Below are 18,203 nucleotides of genomic sequence, written 5' to 3'. Positions count from 1 at the left end.
GGCCTTGTGTGTTTCCAAAACAGGCCAATTTCCTCATGGCTGGGATTCAACGAGGTGCTGGAAATGTTCCAGAGGGAATTCAGCTCATGCTCACTCATGAGCATCACTCAGCACCCGCGGTTCTGTCGGCAGGATATTGACGCTGAGAATAATTTGAAAAACCCTCAAACTCGATAACGTGGTGTATTAGAGAAGATGTGTGGCATCGATGTGACAACGGGTAGACTGTGGCCATGAGAGGATGCATATTGTGAGAATAAAAAGTGAACACATTCAAGATACCATTAAAACTTAGCCACTTTTCCCAAATATTGATACCGGGAAGGACGGATTTAAACTTTTATTGTGTCTACCACAAATTGTGTTCCTGCCATCAGCATGTTCAGGCACAAATATAGGATTTATTAGAAGTCTCAGTTTTCTACTTTCTTGCAGCGGCCCTCTAGCCCATCCACTTCATGGTGATGTATTAAATAAATATACCACAAACAAAAACCCCAAAACAAAGACAATTTACCAGGAAATTATTGTAGAAACGCTTCTTTTTTTTTTCACACAATTTGCTGCGCAGTAATGGTCTACCTGCTATTTTACAGCAATCCATCTGTCTCTGCGTCTGTTTCAACAACCTGTAGCCCGTCATTTCAGCAGCAAAACAGTATCTAAATAGCTGAATCACATTAAAACTGTCGGACGGAGAGACACTTCTGCTCCAATAAGGGTCAGTATGCATGCCCTCATGTTCAGCACACACTTACAAATACTGATTTGTAATCAAACAGCAACCAGACTGATCAATAACCATTGAGACAGGGTCAAGGTCAGAGTGGTTTGACAGACAAAACACAGGATGCAAGCACACACACACACACACACACACACACACAGAAATAGTCCTTGAAGCAGATTGACACGCTCACGTTTCAACAAATGCTGGACCTACTTGTGCAGAGATCATTTTCAAGATCGAAATTCTTGTAGCCCAGGGCCAAATTTCCACACTACATTTTCATTTACAATTTGAATGGATGTAGATTTGATGGCGTAGATCAAGCCGGCAGATCAAGAAAACAAATCTAATTGAAAAAACCTCGATTTGGAAAATGTTTGAACTGTTGTTTTGTTCATTCTTAATTTTTACGTATTTTTCGATGAAAAAAAGAGATGATAATTTGTCATTCTGATCAGAGATTGTGTTTCAACTATGAACAGTTGTCACGTACAATAAATATTTTTAGTTTGAAATGTATTTTTTTCATATCACGATCTTACCGAACTACCTTCATCCATTGACTCTTTGTCTTGCTGCTTCTCCAGCTCAGCGTCACAGTGACTACAGCACCTGATGACCATCCTTCCCTGGGGGCACAAACCCCTTCAACATGTTCCTGTAGAGTGTGGAGGAGCAGTAACTCAATGCCAGAATCTTCCTGGATCACTGAGTTTCTCGCCCTCAAGGAGACAAGATACTCCCCGTGGAGAAACCTCATTTCGGCCACTTCTGTCCTCGCTCTTTGTCTTTGTCAGTCAGTACCCAGAGTTCACGGCCACAAGTGCGGGGGAGGAGGGGAGCAGAATGGATGTCGACCAGTAAAGATAACGACTCTTCAGTGCTGTTCTTACCAAACTCTGTCAATCTCTCTTTCTTTTGAGAAGGTGAAAGCTGGAGCAACTCTGTTGTTTGCCTATTCATTTCTGAGCATTCATGCAGGAACGGATAAACGGATAAAAGGGCTTTTCTCTTTTTGTAAATGTGTTGCATTTTATTTTCCTCTCAGATATTCTGCTGATACTTCAACGCTATATATTTTCAGTATCTGATGTCACTCTCGCTGTTCTTTTTTTACCTGAACGTGAGACCACGCAATGTTTTGCTATTCAATCTGATGACATTTTTCATAATTCCATTCCATTGCTTTTATCAACAAATGTTGTGTTTACAAGCTGCCTGTGCGCTTAACAGGTGCGTATGATGGCCTTGCAAACCAAACACACGCACATATCTACATGGTTAATCCTGGCAGTCGGCCCAGATCATCTCAACCCCTAAAGGGTTAACCTCTTGATTCATTTTCAATCAGGGCCGCAGATTATCTGGCCTAACCCTGCTGGAGTGGACTCAATCTTGGGCCAAAGAGTGAAGTAGAGCAGGGATTTCTCCCAGGAGGAATCAATCACTTTGCCAAGCTCCTCACTGCTAGCCTTCACTTGGACTTAACCGCTGGACTCAGTCCCCTCTTCTTGTCCAATCTCATTCTGGATGTGGCAGTAGGTCAGAAATTCACGGACTCAAATCACTGACCTGACAGGAGGGACTTCTTGGTGCGGTCAGTGAGTCAGAGTTTGGGGAATCAGGTGGAGGGGCTGTAAATCCTTCCAAATAGTCATCAAAACAACGGCAGATGTTGAAGAGTCAGCGTCTCTTTACCAAATCTTTATTCACGTACAGCTTCAACAATGGCTGCAGAGCCACATTCAGGTCACTGGGTTTTGCGTGTGCAGGCATGTTTGTGTCTGCGGATGGCTAGTCTGATACACGAGAAGGGGTTGACTGACACACAGCCACAGGTTTAACTACGTGCCACTATGGATTAATACACATATCTTCACATTTCTCTCCATTTGCCTGCATCCTGCCCACAGATTACTGCAGGGGTTGGTGTGTTGTTTGCAGCATGATATCACTAAATCATGCGATTAAGAGAAAAATGTTTCTTGCGTTTAAAAAAAAATCCATTAAGCTGAGTAAAGACTGGAAACGCAAACCTCACTGCGATGGCTTTACACTTTACTGATCTGAAGCATTCTGATAAAAACTATTTTTGCTCTACTTAGTGATGTGCATCAAAATGCAGCAAGTAGAAACTTTGAGACAGATTGAACTGCTGGCGTCGGTGCGTCAGGGCTGCTTTTATATTGACTTCACTTTTAGCCACAGGAGTGAGGGAGATGTTAGTTATTTGTTTTCCTGCACCATTAAATAGATGCATTATTTATGAAGTCAAATACCCAGAGAACCTTGTTGAAACGTTAGTGGGATGTTGAGATATGGAAACCGGTGAATCATTTGCCAATTATTTCCCTGTTTATGGAAGAGTGCTCTCCATAACTCCCCCACTAACTGAGAGGTTGAAGTAGACAGGATAGAACATGTCAGTAATTTATGAAGCCAGTGAAACTGGCAAACAACACAAGTCATGTTGGCGCTGAAGCATTTTAGTGAATGGCCTTGATGGCGAGCCCCCATCAGTATGCAAGTGCCTTAAGTAACCATTTAAATGCATGGAGCTTATCATTCATGAAGATACTCAAATATACTGTTCATCATGGTGATTCAACTTGGTTTCAGTCTCTTTTTCTGCTTCATATGTTTCAATTAAATTTTATGTGACTCCTCCTAAACTCTTGGCCTCTGCAGACTCAGCAACATAGTTGATTCATTTTAATGTTTTCCGGTAATGACATCTTAAGCTAAACCCTCTCTAGCTTTATGTACTGTAGGGCCAAAATGTGACAGTGTGTAATGCGGATACCCTGGTTCAGCAGGTACAGGCTTTAGCACTCTGTGGCTTACAGACTAGCTACTTAGCTATCCAAATCTGGCAACATTATCACCACAATTCATGCAAAACAACCGGCAGAATTCATTTTAAGTGGGAACATACCCCCCTGTAAAATCGCAACTGCTCAGTAAACAAGCATATTTACCACAGTGTCAAAAAATTCCTTTAATTAAGGCCTGATAAAGAAAAAGTGAAGATCTCTCACCTGAGAGTAAATGTTTCCAGGGTAGATGTGCTCACCAGGAAGACATAGAAAGTTGCAACGTCTGTGGCCTTCAGGGGCTTGGAAGAGGTCTGGATCACCAAGGCGCCTCCCAGCCTCAGGCGAAAATAGGTGGGGTTCCCTGGCAGGGTTTTGAGCAGATTGACACTTCCTATTCGCCTCATCGGTGTCCCTGATCCCCCAGAGTCTCTTCCTCTTCCTACTCCTACACGTTGCAGGCTGTCCTGCGGGTTACACTGGCCAATCTGATCCCTCCGACTCTGGAAGTAGACCTCCACTAGATTCCCCTGAAGCCCCTTAATTCCTTCGGTTCTTCCTGCTTCACTGCTAGAGCTGCCTGATCGGCTGCCTGAGCTGAACCAGGCCGGTTCTGGCCGAAGCTGTGCCACACAGAATCCACCCGGAAACACCAGGCAAGCCCCACGAACTTCCCTCGTCTCCCAGAAGGCGTAAGCAGTCACACAGTGAGCTCTGTCCTTTGCCTTGGCTCCCGCACTTTTCCTGCCATTATCGTCTTCAGACCCCATCCTCTCTTGCCCAACAGTGATGTCATTTTCCGTGGGCATGTGAAAGAGAATCTTGACAACAGGGGATGAGGAACGAACCTTGCCGACCAGAATGACTGGCAGGATCCTGCGCCCACTGAGGAGGAGGTCTGGAGGAATCGGGGCATCCACACTCAGGGGGCGGTATGAAGCGTTGACAGCTGGCTGGAGGAGCCCAGCGCCTTTACCAGTAATGAGAAAAGTCTGAGTCTGAGCCTTCATGCTGGAGTTCCTGGATGACTCTGGACTTTCCTGCCTCAGTAACACATGATCCACATTGACGACCTGAAAGTTGACGGTGGGATAAACTGGCGATGGGTTGGAGGATATCCCAATGTCCACAGCAACTTTTGGACTTTCAGCAACTGGGAGGGGAGAATTTGGAAAGAGAGATTAGCACATTAACTACTCTACCACTGCTTAAACTCAACATTTCAGTGTTGGGCTTTGAAATCTGCTTTTAATATACATACAGTCGCCACTTACAGAATCAGCCAGTTACTTTAAATAAGAGCAGATGATGAGGACGGCAGGAAGACGAAGGGTTGACAAAAGGATAACAGCTGGAGAAACACAGCAAAGGGTCAAGGGTGGGGGGAGTTGGGTGCAACAGGGATCAAGAAACGTTGGTAAGGGCAGGTAGGTCATCTTGAGGATACTAGGGGCGGTGAAACCAAGTAGAGTGGGCATGACTCATTTTCCCCACGTAGTTGCTGGACTGAAAAAAAGGAGAGAAAAGGAAAACACACAAAGAGTTTATGGTGGAGGAACGTAAGAATTGAGACAAACAAGAGAGTGAGGGGTTTGTCATGAAAAGGAGTGAAAGTCGATATTAAGAGTGCATCCTAAAGCAGGGCTAGGAGATGGAAATGTGTGTATAAAAATAACTCTAAAAGTAATTACTGCAACATTTAGATCATTAATTCATGGGTCCATCATAACCACTGTGTAAACGAAGAACATAAAGGGATTTTCTTTTGAACAGTTTTATGCTGAGCACATTTTTGATCACACTATTCCCGTCTCTTAAAGTTAAAGAGACTATTTAAATGGACCTAAGCAAAGCAGTGCGAAAACCAACACTCCTCCAGAGCGATTCGCTTCTATGAAGTACAGATGGAACAGTCTAATGATGGTGCTCAATGTAGTTGGACTGATGGGAAAAGACAGTGTTTCCAACAGCATACAAAATAACCAGATGGCAACAACTATAGTAAATCCACAGGTCACACATTAAATATTCAGCCAAATGACACACTGCTGCTAAATGGCTCAATTTCAGGGACTTAATTCTCCATTGTAGTTATCATTGTAGCACAAAAACACTGAGGTACTATGTGTTTAACTCTTATGTGGTATTATCTGTACCAAAATTACACCCATGCTTCAACAGAAATTAAATGTATCCGCTCTCAACAAACTACTTCTACGTGATGCAAGGGAATGTCAAATGCGGTGTCTGAGTGGTAAAAAGCCTTGCTTGTAACTTCCATGAGATGACTGTTTGTCCCAACAGGATGCTGCATGTGACAGCTTCCACCCCCTCCTGCCAAAGACCCTCGGTAATTTGTCATCCTCCGTGTTCAAGTGCTTCAGAATTAATGTGCAAATTTGACTTTCTCCACCTCATAAAAAATAATTTGTAGGCAAATGTAAGGCGAGGCAGAACCTCCCCTCCACCCCCAAAATGTCTCACAAGTGATGAATCATTATTTTTCTAACCATATTTCATGAATACATCTATACCTAAATCAATGTTCTTTCTGAAGGTAAAGGAAAATCTATGAAAAAATACACATGTCAGAGTTGATATTAAAAATGCAGTATTCATAAACGCACACAGGAAACTGTTCTTTGGATTCCAGCTATCAAGACTGATGCCTAAAGGAGTTTTGCGTTGAAAGGCCAAAGAAGATATTGGCAGGCAAACATCACATTTACATAATATCTGCAGAACGAAGGCAAACCAAAAGTAAAATGAAATGCCATACCGAGGTGATCCAATTGTATATCTATGGTTTATGTCCTATCTGCTGCTGGCGCTATGAGAACAAAAACTGTAATCGTCTAATTTGTAAACTGCCATTTTATGATACACTACTAAGGACATGACGTTTTTTAGACCCTTTAAAATAGGCCCCAGGCCAATGTTCAACTAATTAGATTTGTGTGATGTTCCAGATCTGATATTTCCACTTTTAGACGACTACTGGCTTTTAGCCATAAACAGGAAATAAAAGTAAAAACAACATAATCAAAAGGACTTGATTCCAAATCCTAGACAGTTTTATACAGTAATCCATTTAAATTGGGTTTTTTTTAAATGCTGACTCTGGATTTAAATTGGAGAATTAATGTTTGGAAGAGATTTGTGCTTCCTAGTTCATTTTATTGTCAGTATTCTACTCTAACAAGCAGGAAATGGATGTCTGTATACTTTCAGTTCACATGTAAAAATTGGACATTAACTGACAGTTATAAAGAACCACCCTGCACAGTTATAGATTGGCCGATACTGTCTCAAGGTTGTACATCCATCTTGTTAAGATATATCCTCATGAAGCGGGCCCGGTCACGTCTTAAGTGTATACTGAAGGTCAGAGCAACAAAAAGAGGGAAATAATCTGTTATGTTGCAGACTGGTTCAAAACAAGTCTGCAACATGTCTGCCTATAAAGTGAAAAAACATGGTTCATAATTACATTGAAAGTAATCTGCACACGCTTACATTGCCAGTAAAGAGTAAGATCACAGTATTTTTTGTGGCAGCCTCTGATCTGAGATCCATAATTAGTCCATCGCTGATATGCTGTGCATCACTGAACTCTGCATCACTGAAATCAGATATCACTTTGGCGAGTCCTGACCGGATCCCCTGAAGTATCGTGTGACATCAGAAGAACCAGTTGAAATAATTTAACTGCTTTTGCAAATGTTAGTTCAACCTCAGACGGGTCCCGTTGACACAACAGGCGTCACATCTTTGACTGGACTGAGCGATAAGGCTGCAATTAATATTCATGGGTCCCATGCAGAGAGGATATCAAAGGCTGAACTCTATCACTTAGACATGAATTAAGAGCACAGCTGCGCTGCAGAGTCCTGCACGAGAAGAAATACAGCAGCCCCAGACATAACATATGGATGATGAAGCATGTACACAGAGATATCATGTGCAGATATAAGCGCAGGAAATCTCAGAAAGTACGCATGATATCTGTATCACAGAGAGACAGAGAGCTTATACTGTGTCTTCGTAGCTCCCAATGCAGGTTATCTTTAAACAACCAGAGAAACAGCTGTGCAGCCACAGCTCCAGGCCTCTTTAATCCCACAGATGAGGCTTCCTGACGCACACAGGAGAGCATGCTGTCACTTTCATTTACACAGAGGGACGATGAAATGGACAGAGGTAGTAACCACAAAATCCTCAAACATAGGAAAACTCAACCCTCCGTCCTCATAAAGCCTGTCACCTGAACACATTGCTACTGAATAGTTTTAAAATCCCGATGTGAACCTTTTTTCTAAACCGGTTCTATATTTTTGAGGCACTTCTCCTCCTCCAAGTCATAGTCTTTTGGTGGGCCTACTTAAAGTTTGTGCTAAAAGAAACCTAGTTTGTGCATATGTGAGATTGTACCAAAACTTCAATAAAGGGGGACAATAAAGAAAAACTTGTAAAACATGCGCGGGAGCATATTTGATTATTTCATCTCCATTACAGTTCCCATTGTCAACACAGCTGGAGCCTTAGGCTACTTCCAACCCAGTTATTTCTATATATTTGCTGAAACGTTCCTCGCGTCCGCTCCAACACACATGAGCATTAGATGAATGAAATCAAAGAGTCCATCATAGATCTCACCTTTAACAACAGTAAGAACCGCCACTGCGACGACTGGGAACAATGAGCGGAGGGGAAAGTTGAGCATCATTTCAGCAGAGTTGCAGGTTCTGCTGCGTTCCCTCCGGTGCGCACCTAGTTGCGCTTTGGGGACGCTGGAAGCAAATCACTAGATTGCCCGATGTCCGGTAGAGCTACTTCCTCTGACTGTAGAGGATTAAGGCAAAACAAAAGTCCTGGTTTACTTCATTATCCACATGGAGCTTCGTCTTGCTGCATCTGGAGTAGTTTTGGGATGTGTTTGTGTCTTCTTTCCTCTGTATGACGAGAGGGACGATTTCCTCCGGGAGCACACGGCTCGAGCTGGCACGGCTGGACAGCAACAGGCACGGCTATTCCTATGATAGAAATGAGTAAACATGTGCCCTCTCTCAGATTAACGGGACCACGTGGGTAATCGCCGGGGAAGAGCTGCGAGCAAATTAAATTCACATGAGGTCAAGGGGATCAGTGGTTTCTCCACGACTCATTTTAATGAAGGGCGAAAAACACATTAGATTCTTTCTTTTCTTCCATTTTTTAACTGTATTTAAAGTTATTTTTGGAATTCACAGTTGTTCATATTACACTAAGTAGGCCATTGTATTGAGTGCGATGTGCCAGTTATTGTGGGGGGGGGAAAGTTAAGTGCAGGTTTTGCCAGCTGCATATTCCCAGTCCACAGCATCAGATGGCATCATATTGCGTAGGATGGAGCAGATGGATGCAGGCACTATAGCTCAAATCTTTGTGGTGTCACAGCACACTATACATTTGGCAACATGGTGCAAAGGATCAGCAAACACTCACGTTTACTCCACTTCAGTCTTGTGTGTCCTGAGCAACATAAAGTTGTTTATTGGCGATTTGAGACAACCTCCCATATGTGTCCAGTCCACAATTCAAACAAAGAAAAGTTTAATTATAATTTTTTTTCTGAGCTACACCAGGCCTTCAGGCCACATTTAACATCTTAACAATTTGGTTCATTTTTTTTTCTCTCTCTTTTTATGTGTATCACTTCATCTGCCTTGACCTAAAATCTCTTACACTCATTATAACGAGGTGCGTTGAGCATCAGCGTGAGTACCAAGCCTGAACTCAAACAGCATGGTGTCTCGTTGGATGTGCCCTACAACAAGGGAAACAATAATGTGGGGCTATGCAGTTTAAGCACCATGGCATCCATCCACATCGGACTAAGTGCTGACATCAGATTTATGGTATAACACCAGTGTTTAATGAGCTTGGTCGGACTAGGATTCACTCCTCCACTCTCTAACATCTCACTGAATACCTGTTCACTGAAACAAATGTGCTTTACTGGCAGAATACGCCTGCCAGCGAAACAAACTGTGCCCACTGCCTCAATGCCTGTTTTATTGCAAGGTGGCACCAGTGCCAAGGTGACAGCAATATGCATGCAGGCATCATTTGGCAAATAAACATTTTCTCTGCTGCCAGTAGAGGCTGATTAGAATAAATATGTGCCTTAGGGAGACATTTAGGGATCTCTAAATGCCAATAAAACTTTGAGGAACTACTGGAGTGTGTAGTATGTCAGGGGAGGAACTTGATTTTTCTGTACACATTGCTCTCGTGTTTACAGTGCAGGGTTAGCACATGCGTAGCATTTGGAAGCCACTGAGCTTTAATTTGAGCAGGTTGTCTGTGGTTTTGGCTGGATGAGGTTATTAAAGCCGACAGTGGCAGAGGCCACCGACTATTGAGTCTGGGAACGTCTCCAAATCTCAGTTGTTGTTCCAGACATGCAACCTGCTGCTGGTGCTATTAGACATGACGGAGAGATGGTCCGATGCACTGCGTGTGACTCCAACATTCCATATAAAGTTTCTGGTGGTCATTTGATGTGGAGCCACATGGGTAAAGGCCTAAATCCCTGTAGAATTGTTTCTTCTATAACAAGCTTCATTGAGCTTTTGAAACTGAGAGACTGCAGGAGAAAAGACCTCAGTGACAACTGGTCAGAGCGAAAGCTTAGTCAAGAATTCAGGAAATAGACCATTGCCTCTTTTCAGCCACGAGCACTCTGTCTGACTCCAGGGATGGCAATGTTGGCCAGACGGTTGGTTGATCCTCCACTTTGTTCCAGACTGAAATATCTCCACAGCTATTGGATGGACTGCCATGAAATTTGGTGCAGATGTTCATGCCGCCCTCAGGGTGAATTGTAATCACTTTAGTGATTACTCTACTTTTTCTCTATAGTGCCATTATCAGGTCAAAATTTCAATTTGTCTAATACTTTGGTTTATGACCAAACACCTGCAAAGCTAATGACATTCCCATCGTCCACAGCTGTACTTGTGCTTAGCTCTAATTAGCCGATTTTAGCACGCTAATACGCTAAACAGAGCTGCTAGCATTGGTGTAGACTCCCAGTCTTTGATCTGCTGGTTGCTTTTTAAATATGTATCCAGATGTTGGCTGATGTAACAAGGCTGCATAAAATAAATTGTGTGGTTAGAAGTACTGCCCATTATCTTTTTGACCCTCAAAACTGAATCACACTTTGTGTTCCATCTGTCATCAGCCTCAGTGTGGCGTTCACATCTCTGATACCTCTTTATGAAATTGTGTTAAAACTTGAAATAATGTATATCACTGGTACTCGCATTTTCAGTTGTGTACCTCTCTCCATTAAACATCAGAACATGGTGACACAGACGATTCAACTTGGAAGTTTGAATTTACAAAAACATTGTACATACAATTTAAACAGCAAAGAAAAAATAGTGTTCAAATAATATCTTAATGCAATTCAGAAGAATTTGACTTCCAAAAGAACAATGTACAGTAATATTAACAAATACAGAAAATACAACTGACACAAGAGGCATTGCATATATTGAACTGTGTATGAACAACCGGGACATGTTATATCAAAGCTTTAATCTGGAAGTTAACATCCAGTTGATCTCAACTCCTCGGTGCACACTGGGGTCATCCAATGATTACTAGATCTATTAACCTTTACTGACACTCATCCAGCCTCGGATGAGTTACAGGCCAGGTGGTACGTCCTCCCACCGACGGCCTTCCCCTCAGAGCGCCGCCGTGATGGACAGGGAAGAGGCTCGTCTCAAACCACCTGCTGGGAAACGCATTCATTTTGGAATGGATGGATGGACACACATGAACTATTCAGTGTGATCTAGCGTTTTTGTGTTCGGTAAAATTTACTGTACACAACTCCGGGTCATATATCACAGCATCAGGTCATGGGCTCTCATAAATGTTTGACTTGTATAAGTGTGCCTCATAACAGAATGCAGAAGAAATTGAAGAATGCAGAAGGACTAATAAAGGATTATCTTATCTTATCTTATCTTACCTTAAATTCTCTCTCTTTTGTTCATTAGTGACCAGGCAAATCAGACAACAGCTTCCCCAAGGGCCCCAGACCCTCAGGGGCCCCAAAGGCTGCAGATTCGTACATTATTTTAATATATTATTTATGAAATGTCTGAAAACTACATGTACGTATAATGTTACCATGTGAAATGGTGTTTGAAGATGTTTTGGCCACTAAATGAACCTGTGTTTAATCATATTGCCACACACTAACTGGCACAACATGAACCTGCGGACTGACTGGTAATCCCATGGGAGCACTGGTTGGTGTATGGCATAATGAAGCTCACATGCTTACTGTGAACATTGTGATTAAAGGCAAGAGGATACAAACAGTTCTCAGGGCCCTCGAGCTGGTTGATCCATCGAAGGATCTATAACAAAACGGCCTGTAGTAAAAGCACACAAGTTCTTCATATGCAAAGCAACTTGTAGTATCATTCACAGCCCCCGTAAACCTCTGTACCACACATTTACTGCATGAGCTTCAGGAAGTTTTTCAAAACTGTTCCCAGAGACTTCAAAAGAAGCCTCCAACTCGCGTCTGGGTATATCAAAGTCAAATTAAAATATTTTACCTGGGAGATCCCTGCTGGGATTTTGGGGGAACGCGGGTCAAATGGACGCGGAGTGTTTAACTGGCACTCTGAGGTTTTGTGAAACATTCAGAGAGGCCAGCAGAAGATGGATGATGGATGTCTCCTCATGCCCATGCCCCCCCCCCCCCTCTGGTGGCGTGGCAGGCAGGACGAAAGCGAGTGATAGAGAGGTTACAACTGGCAAGAATTTTAAACATCCATTGGCCCTCGGGAACTCCACAGACTTACAGCTCAATAAAGATCTGTTGGATAGCGAGGGGAAATAAGCGCAAGAGAGAGCTGAAGGGAGGTGGAGGGGGGGGGGGAAGAAAAAGAAAGGGAGGAGAGGAGAGGAGAGGAAGGACAGGGAGAGATGAGAGTATATAAGAAATATATAAGAAGCAACAAAACAAATATTCATTGATTTACACATTCCATCTTTGTTTCTCACCACCCGGAGAGCACAATGGGTGTTTCAGTACTGAAACGCTGCAGTATTCGCTCAGTCTTTGAGGTTCTCTCCTGTTTAAATCAACGTTGAAATTAAGCCAATGGTGAAAACAAATATGCATGTAAGGCAGGGTATTAAAGGAAGAAGAGGAGGAGGAGGAGGAGGACTATTTCTCAAGTTCAGCCACGATGTGAATTTTGTGTCTTGTGGTAACTGTGTTGACATCAGAAAATTAAATACATCATTGAAGAGTGAGAGTTTGTCGCTGTCTGTCTCGCATCCCTCATTGCGAAACTGCAGTCTTCCCAGTCACGCGCTGTCTACGCCCAACTGCAAAGCACTGCTTCCCTCCAGAGGACTGAGATGTAACAGCATGAACAAGCGGGCCGGTTATTTTTATGAATTTATTTTTTTTTTGTTTGAAAGATGAATTCACCCACAACGCTGATTTCAATCTGCTCCCTGTCTCTGATTGGATTGTTCCCTGCTTTAATGTAAATGTGGTAGACACAGTGAGGTGTGTTACTTGTAAAATGGAGATATAAAAATGGAGGAAAGGAGAAAGGAGAAGCGTGCTTACAAAAAAATGAAATCCTCTATGGATGTTATGAATTTGTCGGATGTGCTATTTCTCATTTCAGACTTCTGAAATGACACAAATGAATCACGTCCAAAGCATCTTTGTTGGATCGCAGTCTTTGAAAGCTTTGAGACTAATTGTTAAAATATCATTCAAGGCTCATCACGGTCTCCTTTCACTCAGAGAGTTTGAAGTCATGGATGACAGTCAACATCTGTTATACTTCAGATCCCATTGAACAGCACTTCACTTATTACTCGTTGTTGCATCGAAGCCAAGTCTCTCCAACGTCTCGTTAATTAGGAATCTAACTTTTACTGACAGTCAGTCTTGTTGTTTATGAACTGCCAAGCAGGCTTGTGTGAACTCAGCATTGTCACCATCCCTTCAGCCTTTTGTCCCTGATGTGATGACAGGCAGGATATGATTTGTTGTGATGCTCTGGGCTGAATGACAGCCTACACCTCTAGACTGATGGCAGAGAGAATATTGAATTCAGATGAAAAATGTTAATAAATGTTGCATAAATCACTTCATCAAATCATTATAATTTGTCATGTCTTGATGGAAATGATCACAAAAGATAACCGTCATCCCATTGTTGCCGTTCATTAATGAGCGTGAGGCCTTACAGATCATCTTTCTGAAGCTGATTTGGGGATTTTCTATCCAAACAACCACTTGTTGCAGCCGATTACAACCTGGGGTTAATAATTCAATCAGACCAACAGTGGATGTGCCATTAAGCGAGCTGTGACAAAACAACCGATATTCTTTCCGGAGAGAAACCCCAGGAATACATTTGACTGCACTGATTAGGACACAGTTTCTATTGACAAGCATTTTACCTCCACTGAGACGACGGCTGTGAGAAGCTTTGTTTGTTGCAGGCAAATAAATAAGCCATGAAACCCTGTCTGATATTGAACCCCCCCACATACAAACCCAGGCACTGTGCTAATGTCAGATGCTACATGTCTTGCCTGCATACATTTCGAGGCTTTTCTTTTTGAATGTCACGTCTCATTAATTTGTGTGACACTGTGATGATTAAAGATAGCTCAAATCTCCTGCTGTATATGCAACATCTGACCTGCCCCCGCCTCTCAGTGAGAACACATTTACACACAAATCAACGCAAACTGTCATTTCCTAAAAAATATCAAATTTAATTTGGTTATAAAAGTTGTATTTTTTCACATGCACACCCATACATAATGATCACCATAAATACTGTCCAATGATTTCTCTTTTTCTGTTTTTCTTTTTTTAAACCTTGATTCACAAAGCAAGCACATACGGTGGACCGATACATCTGATTTCAAAGGACACTATGGAGAATGCTCGCAGTCGGTTACAGGTGGAAGGAATCTCAGTGCACTAACAAACAAAAAAAGCTGTCGAAAAATCAAGTAGAAACATTTATAAATTATCTACAAATGGATCAAAGTACAAAAGAACTACGGCATTTAGAGACACTACACCCATTCACAGGTGAATGATTTGGTACCGGGACACCATGTTACAGTTATTCAACTTTGTGACTTTGTGAATGAGAAACTATACATGAATAGCTTTGGAACAAAAATCATGTAAGCCTATTACCAGCTGAACTTTTCTTACATTCCATTTTGGCAAAACACTCTCTTGTCATTGTATTTAATCAATAATATTAACAAATAATGAGGAGAGAGAACCCTTAAGTGCAAGTTGAAACAAGGGACAACTATAGCGATAAACAGGACAGAATGGTAATTTCAAAATAAACAGAGCGAGTAGAAGTTTTTTAAATTATTAAAGCTATGAGACGTTTTTTTCCTTTCAGTTAGTAATTCATCAGTAAGTTCTTGAGCACTTTTAGCCAACTTCCCGGCACACAAAATGTTGGTACAGTATTCCTTTTACGAATCCAAGTTATCATATTTGCTTTCAAATCTGAAATTGCAACTTATTATCTCTATAATCTCATATAATTAACACACATAACGGCTGTCTCCTCGAGAGTCAAAAACTGAGGTAGGACAGTAAGGTTGAGTTGTGTTCGGGCCACCAGATGAAATACATTTGAATTATGTGCTGTGACTTTATGTGATCAGTGAGATGGAAGTTTAGCATTGCCATTTGAATTTTCATTCATTTATTTCTTTCTTTTAAATTTGGTTGCGTTTTAGAATTTGATTTGCTCTCCAACCTACAGGTTTTCCAATTTAACCTATATGGGAAAACCGGGCAAAAAAACATTCCAAAGATGGAATTTAAAATGATGTCATCAAAGTTTAAAATATATGATTTTTAATTTTTAAAAATAAGTAAAAAATAATTGTAAGAAAAAATGAAACGCTGTCGTCCAAAATCAATGATCACACTAAACACTTAATTCAGTATTTTCTCGCTCCATGCAGCGTCATCTATCTTGCAATAAAGACACATTTTGGAGATTTTTACATTGACCATGAATGAGAAACTGAATTAACAGACAGCCTGCAGGATATTAAGTAGTTCCCACTGATATGATCACATTTTGTGTTGCAGAATCTTTTAGTGGCATTATGCAAATAGGTTTGTTTGATTCTGAAGACTTGATTGCAACATATGAAACATTCAGTGAGTCAACAAACCCAATGGACCAAACTGAACATCGACATTACTGATTAGTGTCTCCAGACTCCGGCTTTGAGTACATGTGCTTAATTCATAAATTGTTAAATTATCCAAGATCATAGAAATAAAGTAAAAGTCAGATCTGTACCAGATTCCCTTTTAAATATATATATATATATATATATAGGCTGTGTAACATGTTAACTTGTTATGGTATAGTCCTTATGTACTGTAAGTACAAGTACAAGTCATGTAAAGCATAAAAGGACATATTAAATATGTTAGTGATGTCTCTCCACAGACCTCAGGTCGATGAAACAGAACCAGTGAACAATGCACACCTTGACATTTTGATTTGGGATTTCTCCGAGGCTTTAACGTGGCCCCCTAAATCAACATGACACAGCAGAACTGAACGGTGCACAGGCCACGGAGGTAGCAGCACATCACTTAATCACAGGACCAAGAACTACATGGCCTCTCCTTCAGAAAGCAAAAACATATAAGTGAAAGACAAACATGAAAGGTGAAAAAACATGAACGCATCACATACTGCCTCACACACACAGGCACACAAAACATGTCTTTTACCAATCAAAACACCCACCTTTGTGCAATAGGAAGACAGACACAAAATGTAGTCTTGAACTAGGCGTTTCATGACAGTTTGACAGCAAGGACAACAAACACTTCTGCTCTTATTTAATTTCCCAAAAATGACAAAGCACAAGCGACCCGTCATGAAACAAAAAGCCTCGTGTAAATCAACTGAGGAACGTCAGCCTCATATTGTTCTCAAAAAGGCCACTGAGACAGCTACGCTCGCCTCTGAAGTTAATGCCCTGTTGCCAATCTTCTATTTTTTTAATTCCTTTCATCACATAAGAACTCCACTCTGATGAAATCACAGGTACAAGTGGAAATGTTTCTTTTCTTCCCACGTATGCTACCGCCTCTCCATGGTATTGCACTGAATAAAGGCTTTGAGTTAGCAGCCAGCATTACTTCACAGAATGCCTTGATAAGTGTAGTCTATTTGAGATGTTCTTAGAGGACCGTGGTCTCGTGTTTCCTCGCTGTGACATCAATACTCCGCAAAAATTGATGTTTTTTTTCTTTTGTTGCTGAGAAAAAAAGCCCGTTAGAAACAGAGATGTACCCAGATCCTTTGTTTTCACAGCTACCCTGCTTGAAACAAATGTATAGTTTCTTCAACTAATGATAAAGAAAAGAAAAAATGTACATGTCATGAAAATCCTAGTTGTTTTTTTTGTTTTTTTTAAATTATCGGTTGATTTAAAATACATCACAGTAATATGTTTTTGTGTCCGCAGGTGACCTCTCTCTCTCTTTGATTTTGGCACTGCACTATACATAATTTAGATGATTTGTATCCATCACCGCACATGAATAACTGTATCACTGGTTATATTAAAATAGGCTCACACAGTCCAAGAGACAAAGCTCACATCCTCTCTGTCATGTGTTGTTGGATCAGAGTTGATTGTGTGGATGCAATATACAGAGCCTGTGCACGTATTGTACATGTATGCTTTTTTTTTTCTTTCTTCTTTTATTTCACAGGGGAGAGTCTCTTCAGGAGCTTCTTCCCTTTGGAAAGTAGTCCTTTCTTCTTCTTGTTTGCCAGATCTTGGTCACGGGGGTCCCGGGGCTCCAGCGGGAGGCGGGGGCCCCTCGTAGGGCTGAGGGGTCTCATGGTGCCTGGGAGGAGGGGCCGAACAATCGGGGACGGCGCTCGGACGGGTGCGGCGTCGTTGTCGACCGTGTCGGTGGTTTCCGGGGTCACCTGAGGAGAGAAGCGATGGGGAGGAGTGGAGGCATGGGGCAGCGTATTACAAAAGAAGCAACACTTTTACACTGCAGACGTAGGCCTGAGTCTGTCTGAGCTCTTCATCAAAATGTTCTCTGAATGCAGACGCTTTTCAAACTGTATTGCTTGTTTTGTACAACAAGCAGTGTGCTGTCCTTTTGAGTGCCCTGTGCATCTAAAACCTGCACTCACTGAGCACATAATGAACAAATTGCCCACTGACTCATTGACGTCTTACATGCTTGTTTGTGGTCTGATGGTACTTGTTGAGTACTTTGTTGTTTAGCAGAAAAACTCAAATGTCATTTCATTTGATGGAAATTTAAGTCACGGGTGAAGAAATAACTTATTATTGTCAAATGGAACACGTATCGCATGGCTGTCCAATATGATGCAGATGTTAAAATGCTAAAACCTTTCTACTGTTAAAAGAAGTTAGAAGAAGAAAGAGGATTATGCAGAATTGTCTATTTGCATTGTCTAACTTTACTATCCATGTAAAGAATATTATCAGGCACCTTCATTATAAACATGTCGATTTTTTTGTATTAATCTCCTTTTTTTAGCAAA

General features: G+C 41.6%; 2 protein-coding genes across 3 annotated transcripts in view; both read right to left on the bottom strand.

Annotated features, from left to right (window-relative positions):
• The window catches only part of LOC116388127 (transmembrane protein 132D-like), a 28,922-nt gene extending 20,494 nt beyond the window's left edge, over window positions 1–8,428 (bottom strand). Inside the window, exons 1-2 of the mRNA XM_031855762.1 lie at window positions 8,200–8,428; window positions 3,769–4,696 (exon numbers count right to left, since the gene is read on the bottom strand). Of these exons, the coding sequence (XP_031711622.1) occupies window positions 3,769–4,696; window positions 8,200–8,269 (998 nt within the window). The 5' untranslated portion in view covers window positions 8,270–8,428. The remainder of the gene's footprint in view (window positions 1–3,768; window positions 4,697–8,199) is intronic.
• Window positions 8,429–13,014: 4,586 nt separating this feature from the next.
• The window catches only part of LOC116387984 (RIMS-binding protein 2-like), a 55,292-nt gene continuing 50,103 nt past the window's right edge, over window positions 13,015–18,203 (bottom strand). For both annotated transcript variants that reach the window (XM_031855498.1, XM_031855499.1), the window contains one exon: window positions 13,015–17,609. In XM_031855498.1, the coding sequence (XP_031711358.1) occupies window positions 17,376–17,609 (234 nt within the window). In that variant the 3' untranslated portion in view covers window positions 13,015–17,375. The remainder of the gene's footprint in view (window positions 17,610–18,203) is intronic.

This window comes from Anarrhichthys ocellatus, unplaced genomic scaffold (genome assembly GCF_004355925.1).
Source record: "Anarrhichthys ocellatus isolate YVR2014 unplaced genomic scaffold, GSC_Weel_1.0 scaffold16, whole genome shotgun sequence".
Taxonomy (NCBI): Eukaryota; Metazoa; Chordata; class Actinopteri; order Perciformes; family Anarhichadidae; genus Anarrhichthys; species Anarrhichthys ocellatus.
This window is presented reverse-complemented; position numbering and strand designations above follow the sequence as displayed.